Consider the following 21702-nt stretch of genomic DNA (forward strand, 5'->3'; position numbering starts at 1 on the left):
TGTATGAATCCAGGCCTGGCAAGGTCAGGTGCTGGTTACATGGCATGTTTTGTGTGTGAAAAGTTATCAAGTTACACATTTATGATAAATGAACTTTTGGATGAATATTATTCCTCATCAGAAAGTTTTTTTTATTAGGGCCAGACCTTCTAGAGGCCAGAGAGACAAGGAGAAGAGAGCAGGATGAGTGTTATCAGAGAGGCCTTCAGAGTACCTGCCTGGAACAGTTGTTATATGAAGCTGGCTTTTACTGTGCCACCCAGGTCATGGCTGTAGGTAGGCTGGCAGTGTTTAAAGAACATAGGATAGAGAGAGAGATTTTAACATATCACACTTATCCAGAATTGGATATGTAAAACACTCATATTTGGGATAAAATGAAAAGGATATATGTACATGTATAGAAGGTTTCTTGAAAAATACACAAGAAAGTGTTAACATTGGTTACTGGCAGGTGGTACAGAGTAGACGGGAGATTTAATTTTTGTTATATTCCCAACCATACTTTTAAAAAAAATTTATTATGCAAGTATATTACTTTTCCATTTTAAAAAGCCAGAAGAGCAAATTCTTAAAATAACTGAATTACTATTAAAAACCCACAAAGACCCTAAGGGCTTCAGATTTTAAAAAATTAACAATTTTTGATAGGCTGACAACATATCAATTAAATGCAATTAAATGAACAAGTCAGTCTTTTGAAATAAAAATGTCAAAACATACAATACATACGTTTTGTAATTCCTGATGAATAATAGCCATAATTTAAACACATACAGTAAAAGTTCTTCATGATATGGTAACTGGGGAATAGTTGTAGTGGCCATACCATAGGCTAATGATTTTCTTTCAGACTTTACGGTATGTTGTTATGCTATGTCAAGAAATGTGCAGAAACAAGCCTTATTATTGTCCTACTATAGTCCTATATAAGCCTTATAATGGTCCTACTATACTGTGCCACAGACTTGGAGACGGTGCCACACAGCAATATGACCCATGTGCACGTTTAAGTGTTGGAAAAAGAACCAAGGGACGACCAGCAGCCTTCTCAGTTACAAGGCATTCATTGTTCATGCCTATGACCACCAAAGACAGACAAGCAAAAGGAACCTAAGAAGCACATGCTTATGTATTTGGAGTCACAAAGAAACTCCCTGGCATAATCACTTGGATAAAGGAGCTAAAACAAATCTGGGAAAACCAAACTCTGCTTAAAATACTCCCCATGCTCCTTTAAACCAAGAAGAATATTCATGATAAAATAATCAGCATTAAAAGAGCTACACAGGATTAAAAATCTAGAAATCAGTTATCTCATTCCATAATCACCATGGAAATCTCTTCACTGCCCTGTGCTTTAGATCCCTCGTCATGGAACTCAATGTAATAAAACCAGGGCAATTTAGGTATCCTTTCTAATTCTGCAGTTAAGTTGTCATAATTGGAACAACAGGATTGGTGACATTTATTAGTCGCTTCAGTTTTTACCAAAAGTAACTATTCTCAGGTCCAATCATGTTTTGAAATTGGAGGTTGCAGGGAGGATTGATAATTTCTTCAATCATTTGGAATTAAGCTGAATTCAGGGGACAACCAAATCTAAGACTACTGATTAAAAGGCTGAAAAATGGAACCTCTATTTTACCATTGCAAACTGAAAATGTAGCCAATACATATATGATCAGTGCCGCCTTAATCATTTGCCACTAATAATACTTGAGAAATTTCTTTCTACTGTTATGTAGCTATGATCACAGCAAGTGACCTGTCTATTATGTATAACTCACATTTTAGTCGTAATTTGTCCCTACGAAATATACCAAAACAGATTAGAGTTCACTAAAAAGTGCCTGAACTAAGTGATGAAATTATCAAGACAGCGGAAGAGAACCACTGAGACCCTTGCATCATTCAAGTGGAAATGACAATTCTTATTTGAAAGAAACACTAGCGTTCTTATCTTCCCAAGTTGGGTCAACTGACAGAAGCAAAAACTAGAACTAATTGGTCTTTTCATGATCTTAAGCAGACCATCTATACTCGGTCTGCAACATTAGCTGCCTGGGTCACATCCTGGCTCCACCATGCATTAGCCTAGTGACCTCAGGCAAGTTATTTATATTCTCTGTGCCTCAGTTTCCTTCTGTGTAAAATAATAGAGTAGAATGTAATGGCATCTCCCACCTAGGGTTGTTCTCTGGAGTAAATCAGTTTTGATACCAAAATGTTTAGAACAGTGCCTCCATGAATGTATCCTTCCTTCCTTCCCTTCTTCCTTCCTTCCTTCCTTCCTTCCTTCCTTCCTTCCTTCCTTCCTTCCTTCCTTCCTTCCTTCCTTCCTTCTTCTTTTTCCCTTCCCTTCCCTTTTTTCTTTTCTTTTCTTTTTTTTTGAGACAGGGTCTTGCTGTGTTGCCCAGGATGGAGTATAGCGGCTCAATCTCGGCTTGCTGCAACCTCCACCTCCTGGGTTCAAGCAATCCACCCACCTAAGTCTTCCAAGTAGCTGGGACTACAGGTGCATGCCATCGTGCCTGGATAATTTTTGCATTTCTTGTAGAGATGGCGTTTCACCATGTTGCCCAGGCTGGTCTTGAACTCCTTGGCTTAAGAAATCTGCCCACCTCGGCCTCCCAAAGTGCTAGAATTACAGGCATGAGCCACATTTACATCCAACTGTAAATGTTAGTTTTCTATACTAATATTTTGTTGTTGTTGTTGTTGGAAAGAAGAAACTAAACGAATTTCCATTTGAAGATTTTTTAAAATCTTGATTTTGACAGGTAAAGGTAAAGGAGATAGGAGAAAAAGGAAAAGATTGAAAAGAAATAGCAACTATCATTGACTTAGTAGCATTTATGTAAAAGACATTGTGCATACCTTGTATCATTTACTTGTAACAATAACTCTTTGCGACAGGTGTTACTATCAGTTATTTGAAGACAAGGCAATCATGTCTTAGAAGTTTACTGATGTGCCCACAAACACACAGATTTGCGCTCTAGTCTATCTGACCCTAAGCTTGTATATTTCTTCCTCCAACTCTAGTTGATGCCCTCCACGCTAAACTACCAGATTGGGAAAATGAGGAAAGGAAGAAAAAGGTGAGGAAAATAGATGAACAGAGAGAAGGGGACTAAGGCATCATCTGCTTTTTCAGTCATAAACCAAGACTTCTATCTGTAGGGATAACATACAATATTTAATGTCAAGATTGTAATGATAAAATATGACACCATTCTTACCACTGGTGCTGAAAAATGCACTGATAATAGTTTGGAACATTTTATAAACACAAAGTATATTAGCATTTCTAGTTAAACAGTTATGAAAATGCTACTGATTAGACATTAAAATGTGGAGATAAATTCAAGATAATCCCCAAACAATGCAGAAATAAAGTAGTATGCAAAATGTTAGGATCATCCCCCAGCTCATCACTGTTTATGTTTATGTCAACAGAAGCTCATCTCTTTATTTAAAAATCCATAAAGTGGTTCCCAATTTAGTATGTTACTTTTCAAAACTCTACCAAACAAAATGCCCAGATCTTTCTATAATTACATAGCAGTTACTGCCTTGTGCCTGCACAGGCTCTGTGAATCTCAACTGTCTTCCCACAAGCAACAGCAGGCTCTCCAAAAGAAAAACTTAATGTTTCATTTGGGGCAAATGTTTTTCCCTGTGCCATGCTTCAGTTTTCACTCTCATGGTACTTGGCCCCACTCTCCCTAATCATAGGTTTAAGGGAGATAAGGTCAGCCTTCCCTCTGTTGCTAAGGCCACTTGCTCACGGCTCCACTGAATTAAGGATAACCCACTGAAGTACACTGCCACTTGTCGCAATGCCTCACAGTTCCCTTCACCTCAGCATATTGCCAATTCCCTAAAACTTAGTGCAGGTTTTAGGACACATGAGATAGATATCTTCCTTAGGTTCTTATCACAGGATTGTGATATTTGAAGGAAAACAATTAGTTTGGTGGACTTTGAGATCAGACAGGTAAATAGCTTTCCTTTTTGCTTGTACAAAGTATCTATAAAATATAAATTTTCCTTTGTTCAGACTAATCTGAATAAACTTGATGCTAACTGAGATAATTGCAGACATTCTTTAACAGCAGGATCTTCCAGGTCGATTTGATGATACTCATTTTACCCGTATGTGCAGTGCAGATCTGGTCCAGAACTTAAAGTGAGAAAAATGATCACATAACAGGGGAGTCTGAATGTGATCAATAAGCCAGGTCTCTCACTGACCCACCTAGGACAGAAATCAGATGCTCCTCTAGCCTGTGGGTGGATGAATGAGAAGAGTGAGTCTGCACAGAGTGAGTTATTGAGATCAGATTCAGAGGAAGCTGAACTCCGTGTGGCTCTGTATTCACTGCAGTTCTATTTTATAAAGTTCTGGGTAGCTCACAGCCATTTTCGACATCAGCATGTGCTGACTTTGCAGAATGGATACTAATCAGTTTGGTACCTTGGAATGTTGCATAGAGCTTGGGAATGAGAAACTAGAGGCAAGCAATTGGCAGAAGCACCTCAAAGTTGTAACATCCTAAACTGAGGTACCACCTCCCATCAGTGTTATATCCCATAAACTTCCCAGCCAAATGTTCCCCTAGGGCCAGACCAGAAGTCAGCATTTCCAGAGAGATTCTATGGTACAATACAATCCATCTGTAGACTTGCAGTCATTAGACCTGCCACCCACTTCAACTCCCTGAAAGAAAACTCTGGTTGATGCCCTATCATCTTTTTTGTTTGTTTGTTTTTGCCTTGCTGATCCCTTTTTCTAGAGCCATCCTTCTTTCCCAGGTTTTAGTTGATTTTTACTCTTCCTTCAAAACTTAGTTCAAACTAAGTGTCAACTCATCAAGGAGCCATCCATATCCATACAACTGCCCCAATCTGATTTATAAATCATTTGGTTCTTCCCCAAACCCTTTAAAAGCCATTCAGATCACCTTACACTGCCCAATAAAATGAATCATATTTATCTGTAAAAACCACACATATCTAAATACATTTTTTTTCAGCCCTGACCTGGCTGGTTCTTATTTTAAAAATGCATTAGAAGAATGTGCTTATACAGTCTCTCTGTACCTCAGTTCTCTCACCTGTAAAGTGGTATAACAACAGTGCATATCTGATAGGGTCATTTGGAAGCTTAAACTAGAAAATGAATGTAAAGTTCTTAGAAGAACCATGAGCTCTTATTATGACGTGTGGAATTTATAAATAAATGTAATTTTGAGTAAGTCAATTACTTTAAACACATTTCTTCTTCTGGGAAATAGAGATTATTTTATTTCTTCACAGAATGATAGTAAGAATCAAATGAGATAACAGTACATGAAAGTTATTTCCAAAGGTTCTTTACAGCTCCTTTGTGAGCTGAAAAGGACTATTTCGAAACTGGGATTTGTATTATTGTTACCTAAAGAATTATATACAATGTTTTAAAGACAGAACCAAGATTGTTCAAAGAAGAGTCTTCAATGACTGATGTAAGCATGGCCTTGTACTTCTTGCTTAACCTGCCAATGCTGGACATAAAGGAAAACAGATTTCAAAGGTCTATGCAGAACTGGAATTCTCTCATCTAAATAAGACACCCGTGTCCATACTATCTGGAACTTACAGGGAACTTAGGATGTACATTGATGCTGGTTGATCCTAATTATATTGCAGAATCTATGGAATTCAAGAGTCATAAAGAATTTTTGAAATCATTTATTCCAACTTCCTTGTTTTATTGATGAGGAAACTGATGCCTATGGATTCCAAGCAACCAGCCCCAAATCACATATCAGACTAGTGATAAACAAGTCAAGTCTCCTAATTTGTGGATTACAGGTTGATTTAAATTTTGTTTATATCATGTTCCCTGCCTTTAGTGCCCTTTAGGGATATGCTTGGGTTCAAATTCCAGTTTCACCATGTACTAATTCTGTGACTTTAAGTGACTTACTGAACTGATGCAAGTCTTGTCTCTTCCTTGCAAAATAAACATCATAGTATCCTCTTAAAAGTTTACTGTATGATAAAAAGAGGTAATGTCTCTAAATCGGGTAGCAAAACATGTGCCTGACACCTGCTTCACCACTCACCAACTTCTTATGGTAAATACTGTAACGTTTTAAAAAACTAAATCGTGCATAAAGATCAAAACCATATTTTAAAATATCTCTTTAAAAAAAAAAACAACTAAGGTAACTGATATGTGTGAATTTATTTTGGTACTGAAGTGGTTAAAAAAAAATATTCCTTCTCTTTTAAAGCCTGGCTGTCCCAGTGCTCTCTTTCCACGTAATATGCCCTTCTCCGCGAGGCAGTCACGTATGGCAGGGTGTATAGTAAAGCAGTGTACAGCACAGTGCTGTACTATATCACATGTTTGCTTTTGCACCTTTGCACCTCTCCCACCAGGTACTCTGAGGCTGCCAATTTTAGCTGCTGCTTTTAGTCCTCTTCCTCTCTTTGCCCAACCGCTGCTTTAAGGATTTGTCTCGACTGAGAACAGCCCCCTTTATCAACACAAGACAGAGTCACCTGGGCTCTGTCTTCCTCAGGGGGCCAGAGTCTTCTTGTCTGAGTACCTGACAGCCCATATCCCCTGGCCAGCGTCCACCTCCTCGTCCTCCACAAGCTCCTCAGCGGCTTGCCTCGCCACCAACTAACTTCTCGCCCTTTGATCCTCGCGTTTATAAAAGGTGCGAGACGACCAAGTTCTACAAGGTGGGGCGGGCAGCCACCCGCACTGATCCCCTGGCCCTCCCCGCAGCAGACACAGAGACCAAGTCCAAGCTTCTTTCCTCCGGGGACAAAACTTGGCTGTTTATCTTTCCCGGGGAGTCTTCGTCGCTCCCCAGGACATGGAACCCCGACGCACTGGCAGGGACAGCGCGGAGCGCTCTCAGGAGACCAGGCCCAGGTGGTGCCATGGTTGGGCACTTTCCGCGGGCCCCGCCCAATCTCCACCCCTAGGTCCAGGTCCCCCTGGGAGAGCTAGAAGCACATTTCCAGCCTGGAGCAGAAGCCTGGCACCGGGAAGTCAGAGCAGCGCACTCCGGCGCCCTAGCCACTATGGAACCCCTGGCCAACCGCAGTTACGTTCCATCTGTCGCGTCTACAGGGGAATACGGCGACAGGCACAGTATCCCCTCATGTCAGGGCTAGCAGTATGAGGTGGGGAAAGAGGAAACCTCAAGATTTGAAAGGGAGGGAACTGAAAGCCTCCTTGAGGGGTGTCCCCCATTCTCCTTGTGGGACAAAGCCGCCCAATTCGCAGGCTACCCTCCAGAGCTCCAGCGGGTCGGTTCTCCCCATCAGCACCCCCTGCGCACACTGACCCGCGCGTCCCTCCTCAGCCCGACCGTCCGATTCGCCTGCCAGCGGCGCGGGCAGCGAGGGGGTGTGTGCGCCAGATTTCCCGCGTGACCCCCCCACCCCGCGGCTCCCTGCAGCGGCTGCTCCGGGAGCTGTCCGGTCTGGGCAGGCCGCCCCCGCTTCCCGCCGCGGCGGCCCGGGGCCCGTGAGCGCTCACCAGATGGCCATCCTGCTCTTGGGGTAGTCCAGCCGCTCCAGGCAGCCGAGGAAGTGCGGCAGCGTGTGCGCCGCGTTGCGGGCGAGGACCGCCACGAGCACCGTGGGGCTCTGCAGGGGCGACTCCGGGAAAACCACCGGCTCCTCTCCGTCGTCCTCCGAGTCCGGCTCGGCAGCGAAGCGCGCTCGGCAGCCTTCGCGGAGCAGGGCTGAGGAGAGGAGCAGTAGCGACCAGGCGAGGGTGGCGGCAGGGCGCGCAGCCATGTTCCGGGCCGAGGCGGGCTTCGGGGAGGTCCTGCCGCGAGCGCCCGGCTGGGCTGCCTGAGGGAGGCGGCGGCTGCCAGGGAGCAAGGAGGCTACGAGGGGCGGCCGGGGGATGCGGCTTGCCGGGGCCGGCCGGCTCACACACTGGCTCTGGCGGCTGCGGTTCCCAGGACCCTCCCGCCGCCGCTGCACCGCCCAGGCCCTAATGTGGGTGCGCAGCGTACCTGCAGCCGCCGGCGCTCCCCTCCGCCTCCGGCCCGCAGGCAGTAGTGGCCGTGGGGCTCTGTGCCCTGAGTCTTGCGGAAAGTTCCTCTAGTCCAGGCTCCGCTCGTACAGCTGAGGTCTGTGGCCTTCCCCAGAGCCGTGAGGTGTGGCCCTGTCTGCCAATGGGCATGTGAGTGTGTGTGTGTGTGTGTACATAACGGTACAACCCCAAGAAAATTTATTCTGCTTTTGCAAACCGCAGACTGAAGCCCTTCACAGTGATGCAATGTATCCAGTTTTCATAATGCACCTATTGACTGAGTAGAGTTCTAAAATGAAAAGTCTCCCCAACTATTCACGATTATGATAAACACTTGTTCAACCACCACAAAGGCAGCATGTCTGTATTTTCTTATACATTCAGCTTCTGAAATTCATTCTTGACTGAGTAGACACCCAGTAACACAAAGTTTTAAGACTTGGAGAATTTTGGAGCCAGATCAGACCTCCCAAAATAAAAGAATGCCCTTGGTAGACACTGTCCTGAAGCCTCACTTTACTGTGAATCCAGTAAGCCTCCTCACAGGAGGGCTGTGAAAGAGTAGATTCACTTAGCTGGTTTTCTTTTTCCATAATTAGCCAATAGGACAGAGTAACAAAGAGGGAAAATTCGCGCATGTTGGAGAGTAGAGAAGAGATAAGAAAGAAACGAAGGGGTGAAGGAAGAACACAATTAGTACATAAAATGAAACTGCTGGCATACACTCACCGCTAAAGAAAGGAGATTCACTTTTTTTTTTTTTTTTTTTTTTTGAGACAGGGCCTCACTCTGTTGCTGGGGCTGGAGTGCAGTGGCACCATCATAGCTCACTGCAGCCTCGACCTCCTGGGCTCAAGCAATCCTCCCACCTCAGCCTCCCGAGTAGCTGGGACCACAGGTGTCCATCACCACGCTCAGCTAATTTTTGTGTGTGTGTGTGTATATATATATATATATATATATATTTTTTTTTTTTTTTTTTTGGTAGAGACGGGTTTTCACCATTTTGTCCAGGCTGGTCTGGAACTCCTGGGCTCAAGTGATCTGCCCACCTTGGCCTCCCAAAGTGATGCAATTACAGGCATCAGCCACCATGCTTGGCCGGAAATTTACTTTTGAAGATATATTGTGTAGCCTTTGATGGATAAGTACGCAGGATGTTTTGGTGCCAGTGAACATTAATGATCTCCAATCCCAACTCACCCTCAGGTCTGCCCCATAGTCTTTTTATTAGTTGTTATCAATCCTTCTCAGCAACTATTAGACGTCTTCCCCACTGTCTTTTGAAGTATATCACCACCTAGAAAGAGAGGCCTCCCTTTCGAGCCTGTGATTTTTCTCTATTATTCCACTCTCTACTGAATCTTCAATTGATCTCTGTCAGCTCCTTTCTCTGAAGCTAAATACTTGGTCAATCTTCTCTTATCTGCAAAAAAAAAAAAAAAAGAAAAAGGAAAAAAAACTTTTAAAAAATCTTGTGTCTTCTTCTAGCAATCCCTTTGCTTGACCAAGCTCCTTGGAAGAGAGATCTATACTTGTATTCTCCACTTCTTCATCTCCCATCTTTCCCATCACAGTGCAGTAAGGCGTCAGCCCTCCCCACTGTTCTGCAAAACCAACAGATGGCCTCAGCATTGGCGGATTCAGTGAACTCTTCGGTTCTCACCTTCCTGGACCTCGGTTACATAATCTCCCATCCTAGATCTCCTCTGATACTACTTGTCTCTGAGCCAAGCCCCTTCACTGTGTGCCTCCCTACAGTGTGCTAGTCTTCCCACTCCATATGGTCTTCTGGGGTTATATCCTCAAAATCTATGTCTTCTGCTCTAATCTCTTCTCTAATCTTCATATTTTTATATCTAATGGCCTACAGACATTTCCTTCCCCTCCATCCATTTTCAGGAATTGTTCCCACTTTCAAAGGGCTCACAGTCTTATAGGGGAGGCTGACAGTTAAACATCTGTTAGAAGTACCATAACAGATGTACCAGCAACAGTGAAGGGATAGAGGAAGGTGTGGTCATTTCCACAGGGGAGGTAGTGATGGGACTGTTAGAAAGGTTTCATGGAGACAATCTCCATGTTGTTCTGTCTTCCTTGTTTTCCTTTCTTGAACTATGTCCCACTCATCTTTCAATTCTAAAATCCTCACTCCTTAGCCAAACTTGGTTTGATAGTTATCATTTGTTCACTTTACTGCAAACAGAGGGAGTTTAAAGCTAGGCAACCACATTTCTGTCTTATTTTCCTTCTGTTACTGATATGGTCTGGCTGTGTCCCCACCCAAATTTTATATTGAATTATAGCTCCCATAATCCCCACGTGTTGTGGGAGGTAATTGAATCATGGGGGCAGGTTTTTCCCATGCTGGTCTCGTGATAGTGAATAAGTCTCACAAGATCTGATGGTTTTATAAAGGGCAGTTCCCCTGCACATGCTCCCTTGCCTGCAGCCATGTAAGATGTGTCTTTGCTCCTCCTTTGCCTTCCACCATGATTGTGAAGCCTCCCTAGCCATGTGGAACTGTGAGTCCACTAAACCTCTTTTTCTTTATAAATTACCCAATCTCAGATATGTCTTTATTCACAGCATGAGGACAAACAAATACAGTTACCTAAAGTCAACAGCTTATCTGAGTCTATTTTTTCAATGATGAAGCATCTAAACCTGTATGATCTCTAATGACATTATAATGAAATCGGCTCCACGGAGTTCTCTTGAAATAACTACAACCTGTTCTGTAGATGAAATCAAGGGTTTCCCAACCACATAACTTACAAAGCACCTATTTAAAACTTTTAATTTAGAGTGCTCATTTAGTGACTGAGAATATTAAGGTCATAACAGGGTATGCAACAGTAGAAGATCATTGTAATTATGGCTGGGGGGCAGTGGAGGGGAAGCCTGGGAAAAGTTAAGTCCCCATCTTACTAACAGATTTGTTTCATAAGTTCTTCAGAAATCAGTAATGTGAATTTGAATGTTCCCCCCCCCCATAGGAGTGATGTTATGACAGTTAATTTGAAAAAAAAACTAATTTAAAAATAAAAGCCAATTATATTTTAAAATATTCATTGCTTATAATGCTCTTTCCATGGAAAATCAGCTGAATGGAAAGTCAGGGTTGTACACACACATGTCTTTGTCTCCACTGCCAGTAGACTGTTCCAACAGATTCTACATAAAGTTAGAAGTAAGCACTTTCTCTCATATCCCCTCGCCATACTGTTCCAGCACAAGGGACTTCCTCCTGGGACAACAAAACCTCTTGGACTGTCACCCTTAGTTCAATCTGGTGGGGTCAGGACCTATGAGGTGGCCAGAGGACTTCTTGCAGGAAAGCTTCTCAAGATGTCTATGGCTCCAGCAGCCAAGAAGAGGAGGAAATAAATGCCTCTGGGGCAGCTGTGATAGGCTTGAAAGAGCAACTGACACTTGGAGCTGAATTTTCATCTCACTTGTGTCACTTATTCTCTTTGTGACCTTGGAAACTTGACCTTTTTGATCATCAATTCCTTCTTATGTAAAAAAGTTTTAAATGCTTGCCTCATTTTTTCATTCAACAAACATTTATGAAATTGCTAAATGCCAATCATTTGAGCGTTGAATATTTGAATGCTTCTCCCCTGGAAAAAGAGGGAGAAAGTGGTCAGCCCCTCAGAGGTCCTGCTGGGCCATAGTTGGCAGAAAGAGTATCTTGGCTGAATTATCCAGGCTTCTTTCTTTTGTACTGAAATATCTTTCTTTCACTATCTGATTTGTTTTACTCACTTTTCTTATCCAGCCTAAAATCCTACAATGTAAAATTTACTTGAATTGACAATTCTGCCAATTTCAACATGAAAATCCTTGAGAGAGGAACATTTGATGATATCTTTTTAATTCAATCAGATTTTTAAATCTCAGCACCTAAACTGAAATGGACTATAAGAAGCTTTGATAAAGGGAACTGAATGGGATCCTAATTTGGAGCATAGGACTCTTCGGTGACAAAGCAAATTTTATGGATTTCTGATACGTAGGCCTGAGGACTCTGGGTCCTAAGAAGGGAATGAATATTAAGGGAGAAAAAGAGCACTGACTGAGGTGGGAAAGGCTGAAATTAAACTATCTCAGTGTCAAAGTTTTGTCTATGCTCTGGCTGCATCCAAGAGATATATAATAGTTACTACAGAAGAATGTTTTCCAATTCAAAACAAGTTTATACAAATTTAAACTACACTTCTATGTCTCATTTAAGAATAGATGCATCCCTTAAATTATATTAACCCATTCCTTCAAACATTTGCTCAATGCCTACTCTGTGCCAAGATATAGTTGCTGGAAATGCATGAATAACTAAGATGTGTCATATAAATGCACAAATACTATAAGTCATTTTATGTCTTATGATGGAAAAAGAGCATAAGTAAGGAAGTAGAGAGGTGGAGATAGTTAGGAAATGTTTCATTAAAGAGATGTCTTTGAATTGAGCATTGAAAAATAAGTAGCATGCATGGATAGGAAGAATTAATATTTTTTAAATGGCCATATACCCAAAGCAATTTATAGATCCAATGCTATTCCTAAACTACCATCAAGATTCTTCACAGAACTAGAAAAAAACTATTTTAAAATTCATATGGAACAAAAAAGAGCCTAAATAGACAAGACAATCCTAAGCAAAAAGAATAAAGCTGGAAACATCATGCTACCCAACTTCAAACTATCCTACAGGGCTAGAGTAACCGAAACAGCATGGTACTAGTACAAAAACAGACACATAGATCAATGGAACAGAACAGAGAACCCAGAAATAAGACTGCACACCTACAACTATCTGATCTTTGACAAACCTGACAATAACAAGCAATAGGGAAAGGATTCTCTAATCAATAAATGGTGCTGGTATAACCAGCTAGCCATATGCAGAAGCTTGAAACTGAACCCCTTCCTTACACCATATACAAAAATTAACTCAAGATGGCTTATAAATGTAAATGTAAAACCCAAAGCTCTAAAAACCCTAGAAGACAACCTTGGCAATACCATTCAGGACATGAGCACTGGCAAAGATTTCATGAAGATGATGTGAAAAACAATTGCAACAAAAGCAAAAATTGACAAATGGGATCTAATTAACTGAGCTACTGCATAGCAAAAGAAACTATCAATAGAGTAAGCAGACAACTTACAGAATGGGGGAAAATTTTTGCCAACTATGCATTTGACAAGGGTCTAACATCCAGAGTCTAAGGGAACTTAGGCAAATTTACAAGAGGAAAAAACCAAACAACTCCACTAAAAAGTGGGTAAAGGACATGAACAGACACTTTTCAAAAGAAGGTATAGATGTGGACAACAATCATATGAAGGAAAGCTCAACATCACTGATTATTAGAGAAGTTCAAGTAAAAACCACAGCCAAGAAAAGGAGGAAATAAATGCCTCTGGGGCAGCTGTAATAGGCTGACAATTATAGGATAACCACAATGAGATACCATCTCACACCATCAGAATGGCTATTAAAAAGTCAAGAAATAACATGCTGGAAAGGTTGTAGAGAAAAAAAGAATGCTTATACACTGTTGGTGGGAGTGTAAATTAGTCGAACCATTGTGGTAGACAGTGTGGCAATTCCTCCAAGTCCTAAAGACAGAAAAAACATTCAATCAGGCAATCCTATTACTGGTTATATACCCAAAGGAATATAAATCATTCTATCATAAAGACACATGGATGTGTATGTTCCTTGCAGCACTGCTCACAATAATGAAGACATGGAATCAACTTAAATGCCCATCAATAATAGACTGGGTAAAGGAAATGTGGTGCATATATATCATAGAATACTATGCAGCCATAAAAAAGAATGAGATAATGTCTTTTACAGGGACATGGATGGAGCTGGAGGCCATTAGCAAACTAATGCAGGAACAGAGAGTCAAATACCACATGTTCTCACTTATAAGTGGGAGCTAAACCATGAGAACACATGGATACATAGAGGGGAACGACACACACTGGGGCCTATTGGAGGATGGAAGGTGGGAGGAGTGTGAGGATCAGGAAAAATAAGTAATGGGTACTAGGTTAAATACCTGGATGATGAAATAATCTGTATCAAAACCCCCCATGAAACAAGTTTACCTGTGTAACAAACCTGCGCATGTACTGCTGAACTTAAAATAAAAGTTGAAAAAAGATAATTTGATTCATAATATAAGAATAGAAAAATGAGTAGCATGGACTAAGAAAAGGAACACAGAAGGGGAAACAGATGGGAATTCCAGGTAGGTGGAACTGCAGGAGCAAGGAATGAAACAGCATGACACACTTGAGAGATACAATGAACAGAGCATGGCTGGGAGATAGGATGGGAAGTAGCAAAAGAGAAAGCTAAAAAATTATATGATTTTATATAATTTTATATATAATCATTTCTTTAAAATGGGCAAAGGACTTTGAATACGCGTTTCTCCAAAGAAGATATACAAATGGCCATAAGCACATGAAAAGTTTCTCAACATCACTAATCATTAGGAAATGCAATTCAAAACTATAAGATTTATCACTTCACACTCATTAGGATCACTATTAGAAAAACAGAAAATAACAAATGTTGGCAAGGGTGGAGAGAAATTGGAACATTGTGGACTGTTGGTGGGAATGTAAAATGGTACAGCTGCTGTGGAAAACAGTATGACAGTGCTTCAAGAAATTAAAAATATAATTACCATATAATCTAACACTTCTACTTCTGGCTATATACCCAAACAAATTGAACAAATTGAAAGCAAGGTCTCAAAGAGATATTTGTGCACCCATGTTCATAGCGGCATTATTCACAATAGCTAAAATATGGAAGCAAACCAGGCGTCTACTGACTAGTGAATGGAAAAGCAAAATGTGGTATATACATACAGTGGAATAGTATTCAGCCTCAAGAAGGGAGGAAATTCTGACATGCTACAACATGTTAACTTTGAGGGCATTATGCTAAGTGAAATAAGCTAATCATTAAAGACAAATATTGATTCAACTTATATAAGGTACTTAGTCAAAATTACAGAGACAAAATAGAATAGTAGTTACCAAGGGGATGAGGTTGGGAAATGGGGAGTTATTGTTTAATGGGTATAGGTTTCAGTTTTAAAGATAAAAGAGTCATGGAGATGGATATGGGTAATAGTTGCACAACATTATGAATGTATTTAATACCACTTAAAATAGTAAATTTTATGTTATAGGTATTTTACAACAATAAGAATGAGAAAAAATCAATCCATGCGATTTATTAACAAACTTGAAAAACCATATGATCATCTCAAGAAATGCAGAGAAAGCATTTATGAATCCAACATGCATTCCTCATAAAAATTCTCAGTATATAGGAATAGAAGGGAACTTCCTCAATGTAATAAACAGCATTGACAAAAAGCCTACAGCTAACATCATCCTTAATGGTGAAAGACCGAGCGTTCCTCCTGTGATCAGGAACAAGATAAGAATGTCAGAGCTCATTGTATCTGTTTAATGTTGTACTGGATATTTTAAATGGGGAGGAGAAGAAGGAAGGGAAGAAAGAAGGAAGGAAGGGAAATAAGGAAGAAAGGACAGAGTGAGGGAGAAGGAGAGAGGAATAGAAGAAAGCAGGGAGGGACATTTAAAGCAAGGTAAATATGCCGTAAGAGATACTTAACATGAATGTGGAATGTTAGATCAGTCCTTCAAGGCCAAAGACTAAAATTCAATGATTTATTAAAGTTTATTTTACTACAGAACTTTAAAAAATGTTGAAAATGGGGTAAAAAAAGGAAAAAAAAACACTCATAATTCACTACTCCACCACAACCATTAACATTTTGGGGTAATTTTAATAGGGCATTTTTAATTTGCTCATTTTCAATGTGGGTTTGTACTCAGTCCTCTCCAGTGAGACTCAATATCCATGTTGATAATAGATGTTGACTAAATATCTAGAGATAGAGATGGGATATTTTTTGGGCCATGGGTTGCTTTTGATGTCTTTTCATATTTACAAAGCCAGGCATTATTTAAGGTTGCATATATGCATCTGTTTATTTATAGAAAGTGCCTAACTTACTATCCCTTTGTACTAGATATTAGAAAAATTGTAATAAAAATATTTAATAAACATGAAATATAAACTAACAGATATGATCCATAAACTAATATATTAATTTAAATATTACTAATAAAATGAATATCCATATACTCAGCACCCACCTTGAGAAACGGAACATGAACATTAAGTCTGAAGCCCTGAGTCCCTTCTTGTCACAATGCTTTGTTCCATTCTCCAGAGATAGCACTAGACTGAATTTTGTGTTAATCAGTCTCTTCATTTTGTTTAGAACTTTGCCTCCTGTGATGGTTAATTTTATGGGTCAACTTCACTAGGCTAGGGTGCCCAGTTGCTTGATCAAAACAGTCTAGATATTGCTGTGAGATATTTTTCAAATGTGATTAACATTTAAATCAGTAGACTTGGAGTAAAGCAGATTACGCTTCATAATGTGGGTTGCCATCCAATCTGTTGAAGGCCTTAAAAGAATGGGATTCTCCATGAAGAAAGGAATTCTGACTCCGGATTGTCCTTGGACTCAAGACTGCAACATAATACTTTTCCTGGGTCTCCGACCTGCCAGCCTGCCTTCCACAGATTTCAGGTTTTCAAACCTGCACAATCACATGATCCAATTCCTTAAAATTAATATCTTTCTTTCTTTTTGTTTCTGTTCTCTGGAGAACTCTGGTACATCTCTTAAATGTGTGTTAGTTTTGCTGCATTTGAATTTTTCTTCAAATACCATACAATTCACCTATTTAAAGTATACATTGCAAAGGTTTTTAGTATATTCATAGTTATGCAACAGGATCACAATCAATTTTAGTACATTTTTATCACCACAAAAAGAAACCAATACTCATTAGTGATCAATCCTCATGTCACCCAGCTCACCCTACTCTCTCACTAATCTAATTTCTGTCTCTATAGATTTGCCTATTTTAGACATTACACATAAACGGAATTCTACAACATGTGATCCCTTGTGATTGGCTTCTTTCACTTACTATGTTTTCAAGGTCTATTGATGTAGCATGAGTACTTTATTCCTTTTTAATGCTGAATAATATTCCACTGTATGGACATACCACTTTATATATTCTATCAGTTGAGGGACATTTGGGTTGTTTCCACTTCTGGGCTATTATGAATAAAGCTGCTATATTTGAATTTTTTACAAATCAAATATCGTATATACTCTTCTATAATGAACATTTTGACTATACATTAGGTTTTTATGAGATTCATTCAAGTTGTTGATTGGAAATCTATGTATGTTTTAAATAATTCCTTTTTAAATACTGTACTCAACCCACTCAATTTATTTCACAACCACTAACAGGTCCTGGCACTTCATTTAAAAATATTGCTCTAGAATATATACCTGGGACTAGAATTGTTGGATCATAGATTTGTGCATCTTTCCTTTGGTCTACTTTTCCGCCAACTCTTGGTTTTTGTTGCTAATCTGATAGGTGTATTATGGTATCTTCTTACCTTAATTTGCATTTTCTCACTCAATCATTGTGGCTGAACATCAAGTTATGTTTGCTGACTTTTTGTCTCTTTTCTTCTGTTTATTCTCATTTTTTAACCTAAGGAGTGTTTTGTTTTGTTTCCTAATTGATTTTTAGGAGTTCTGTATATATTCTGGGTATCTTTTCTTTCAATGATGTGTTACAGATGTCATTTTCCCTCCACTTTCTTAGGGTTGGAAATTCTTAACTGAGATAGTTAAATTTACCAAATTTTTTTCCATATGGTTTGTGCTTTTTGTGTCTTGTTTAAGAAATCACTCTCTATCTTGGGGTCATAAAATATTCTTTTTATATTTTCTCCTAGAGATTTAAAAGTGTTTGCCTACATCATGTAGTCAATCATCCTTTCTCTCCTTCCCTTCTTGCATCTGCAGTGTTACTTCTGTCCACATTTGTATGGGTCTGTTGCCTGGCTCCCTATTTTGTTTCATTGGTTTTACCTATCCGTGTGACAATATCACATACTTGTAATTAGAGATCTTTGTAAGAATTTAAATTTGGCTTAAAACCTTATCTTTATAAGATGTTTATATTTCAGAACTTTAACTTCAAAAGTTTCCTTCCTTTTGTTCACAAAAAGGGTCTTGGTTATTTTCGGCCCTTTATGCCCACATTTCAGCTCATCAGGTATTAAGAAAATCCTTATTGGGATTTTAATTCGAATTGCTAGAATCTGTAAATAACTTTGGAGGAAATTGCCATCTTTACAATATTGAATCATTCTCTTGAATCTTTCTCTGTTCTTGAAACACAGAGAATGGGAAATTGTGTGTTTTGTGTACAAAAAAAGCAACAAGATACATATGAACCTCCTTACAACCAGTGAATGAAAAGCTGATCCAGAATGCTAGGTTACATTTTTCAGCTTGGAATCACGGTCTCACACAACACTGTGTAAAAGCTTTTCTTCTTCTTTTTTTTAATTTTCTTTCCACACTAGAGATTCACATCACAATTTAGTGTTCGCATTTCCTCTTGAGACTCTTACTGAATTAATATGTCTCTGGCTAGACATTACAGATTTTTGTAGGAATAAAATGATCTGATTCAGGATATCATTGGGAAATGAGTTCAGCAAGTGCCAGATTACAATGAATTTGATTAAATCCAATATACTCGAGGGGATTTCATTCGTTGTTTCTTATCTAGCTTCTTATCTCGCCCCCACTACTTTGGTTCTCTAATAGAGTGAACTATTGAAGCATTTACAAAAGGAGAAAGGAGAAATCCTCCAGGCTACCAGACACTGAAACTCTCCTCTGTTCTCTAGTGGATTTCACTCTAGATTGACACAATAGCCATTTTGATTCTGTACTTTAAATACTAGGTTGTCTAAGTGTTCCCAAATCCTTTGTGCTCATTCTTAGCCATTCCCAATCACCAAGACCTATTTAAAAGTTTGCACTAACAGGGAAGCTAAGAGACACTCCCTTTTCATTCTTCAACTCTTTTGAAAAGCATGTAATATTCATGCTTGAATGTATCATGCTTTTTCTAAGCAACAGTATTTAATCTATTTGCCAAAGGATGGCATTTATCTGTTGCTTTTTTGATTTGTGGTTTCTTCATCCTTCTAGTTTTCCATACCCCCAATTATTTTTTCTTGAACATAAGCTGAAATTCTTCCCCTGAAGATGTTTGAGGCTGGTTCATACAGTCCCTAATCACATTGGATATCCTTACTGATTTACAAAATTTTCCCTCTACTCAGTTTAGCAACAAAATACTCTTAAGGTTTTAAAAAACGCCATCATATGAATTGATTTGGATCTTTAGGAGTCGGAGAGATTTATTCACTTCCAATCACTTGAATTAGTGTCATTGTTTCGTGCTTCAATGACCCTATTAATTTCAGTGCCATTTTCTTCTTTTGGGCTTAGTAGCTGCTTTGTGGTGGGAAACGCTCATTCAAATGTAATATATTTGAAGGCAACATATGAATATTCATGTGTGGCTTTATATTTCATTCAATAATAGATGCCCTTCTTTTCCCTGTGTATGATGTGTTATTTCTTTTGATGCATTCAAGCTGTTCTCTTTATCTTTTTGACTTCCAATCGTTTTATTATAATGTAGACTTCTTTGTGTTTATTTTAGTTGCTGTATATTTAGCATTTTGTATTGGTAAATGTTTTTCATCAAATTTGGGGAAATCTTTCTTCAAAAATTTTTTGTCCTTTTTTTTCTTCTACTTCTGTTATTTACATGCATGTTGGATTATCTGACGTGCAGCAAATCTCTGTGTGTCTACTCACTTTTTAAAGATAATTTTTCCCTTTGTTGTTTACTTTTAATAATTTCTATTGCTCTATCTTCAAGTTCCCTACTTTTTCTTCCGTAATTTCTTTTTGGCTGTTAAATTCACTCAGTGAATTTTTTATTTCTAAAATTATAATTTTCAATTTTCAGAATTTGTTTCGTTTTAAAAATCTTTTTTTCTTTTTCTTTGCTGAGATTTTCTATTTGTCTCCTGAGATTTTCATTCATTGAAAACATGTTTTACTTCATTGAGGATAGTTATAATAGCCACGTTAAAATCCTTATCTGTCAGTTTCAACATCTGATTCGTCTCAGGGTCGATCTCTAGAGTATGCAGTCCATTTCCTTGAATTTCATACGTCAGACAGTTTTGGATAGTATTATGGACTTTATGAGTGTTAAGGAGAGAGTCTGGATTCTATTATTCTTCTCTGATGGGTGTTATTTCCTTTGTATTAGTAGGTAATTTTCCTGGCTAGATTTTAACTGAAAACTTTCTCCCTTTTGGAGATAGCTCTGGTCTCAGCTCAGATCTTTTGTTTTTAACTGAGCTGCTGTGATTCTGTTTTGGGTGGTTCAGGATCTCTCAGAGATGTGGGTTGACAGTTTGGGGATCCACTCCCTGACTCCTTCCTTGGGATTTCTTAATCTCTTCAGAATTCAAAATTTTCTGTCTTCACTTTTCTGCTTCCCCAGATAAGAATAACTGACAAGTTTTATACATGCACACTTGGTACTGCTGAGCCTGACTTCTGGACTGCACTTTGCCACAAGCTAAATGCCAAAGAGAAAGGAATTTTCTTGTGGAGTTCCTGATCTTCAAGTAAGCTTGCCCTTCCTACCAGTCTGCTGTTCACATTCCAGTATATTCAGCTTTTTGTATTGTGTTGAAGTGGAGTTCCTCATCTTCAAGCAAGCTTGCCCTTCCTATGAGTCCACTGTTCACATTCTAGTATATTCAGCTTTTTGCATTGTGTCCAAGTTGTTTTCTGCTGGGGGATGGTCCAGTAGGGTTTTAGTCTATCATGGTTGAAAACAGAAGTTATGTCCTGCCTGGGACTTTGGATTTTGAGTAACCCTTGTCCTGTTCAATGTGATAGCCTCCTAACCAGTCCCTGTTTGTGTCCTTGCTCCCTCCAGTCTATCCTTAACATATCAGTCTGAGTGATCCTATGAAAATATGACAGGAGCCTCCAATAGCTTCCCATTTCACTCACAGTAAACTTAAAAACACTTAAAATGTGCTACTCTGTCTGTCTGAAACTCATCCTTGGCTTCCAGATCACATGCTTATGCTAGTTTGTATCCTACCTTTCTGAACACTCATTCAGCAACTCGTGTTTCCTCTAATCCTGAAACGTGGGTCCACCCTGAAACTATGGTTCTACTTTAAAGTTCTGTGTCAGGGCACTGAGTTAGGCTTTTCCCGTTCCCAGCAATCAGAAACCAGGACCCCACTGCTGAAGGCAAAGAGGACGTATGTATCCCCCAACTTTCTCAGAGAGTCATCGGCAGCACTGACTTAAAGAGGATTAAGAGCTTCTGGGCACAAGCTACTCTTTAATATTTTTCACGCTAGAATTTGTTCAGATTTGAATAAACGCAGTGCGAAACTAGAGAGCGTTCGCGCAGGTTCTAGCTACCTTGGTCAGAAGGAGGGGATGATGCAACTTTCCTCCCAGTTTCTGAGCCCTCTCGCGCGGCCGCTGCAAGCCTCGGGGAAGCGGAACCCACAGGCGCGTGCGCCGCTGCTTCTGGCCGGGCGCGGGTAGTGG

At 39.7% G+C, this 21702-nt stretch overlaps 1 protein-coding gene and 1 long non-coding RNA gene across 3 annotated transcripts in view; both read right to left on the reverse strand.

Moving 5' to 3' along the window:
* COLGALT2 (collagen beta(1-O)galactosyltransferase 2) overlaps positions 1-8328 on the reverse strand; it is a 103671-nt gene extending 95343 nt beyond the window's left edge. The window contains exon 1 of one of the 2 annotated variants that reach the window (XM_028851339.2): positions 8040-8328. In XM_028851339.2, the coding sequence (XP_028707172.2) occupies positions 8040-8209 (170 nt within the window). In that variant the 5' untranslated portion in view covers positions 8210-8328. Of the gene's footprint in view, positions 1-7552 lie in introns of both variants that reach the window. The other variant, XM_015122025.3, reaches the window with a different exon arrangement.
* Positions 8329-9264: 936 nt separating this feature from the next.
* On the reverse strand, positions 9265-21702 carry LOC144340785 (uncharacterized). The gene is made up of 2 exons (XR_013417100.1): positions 21571-21702; positions 9265-9485 (listed from the first exon to the last, which is right to left on the reverse strand). It is a non-coding gene; the product is annotated as an uncharacterized LOC144340785 (long non-coding RNA).

Source organism: Macaca mulatta, chromosome 1 (genome assembly GCF_049350105.2).
Source record: "Macaca mulatta isolate MMU2019108-1 chromosome 1, T2T-MMU8v2.0, whole genome shotgun sequence".
Classification (NCBI taxonomy): Eukaryota; Metazoa; Chordata; class Mammalia; order Primates; family Cercopithecidae; genus Macaca; species Macaca mulatta.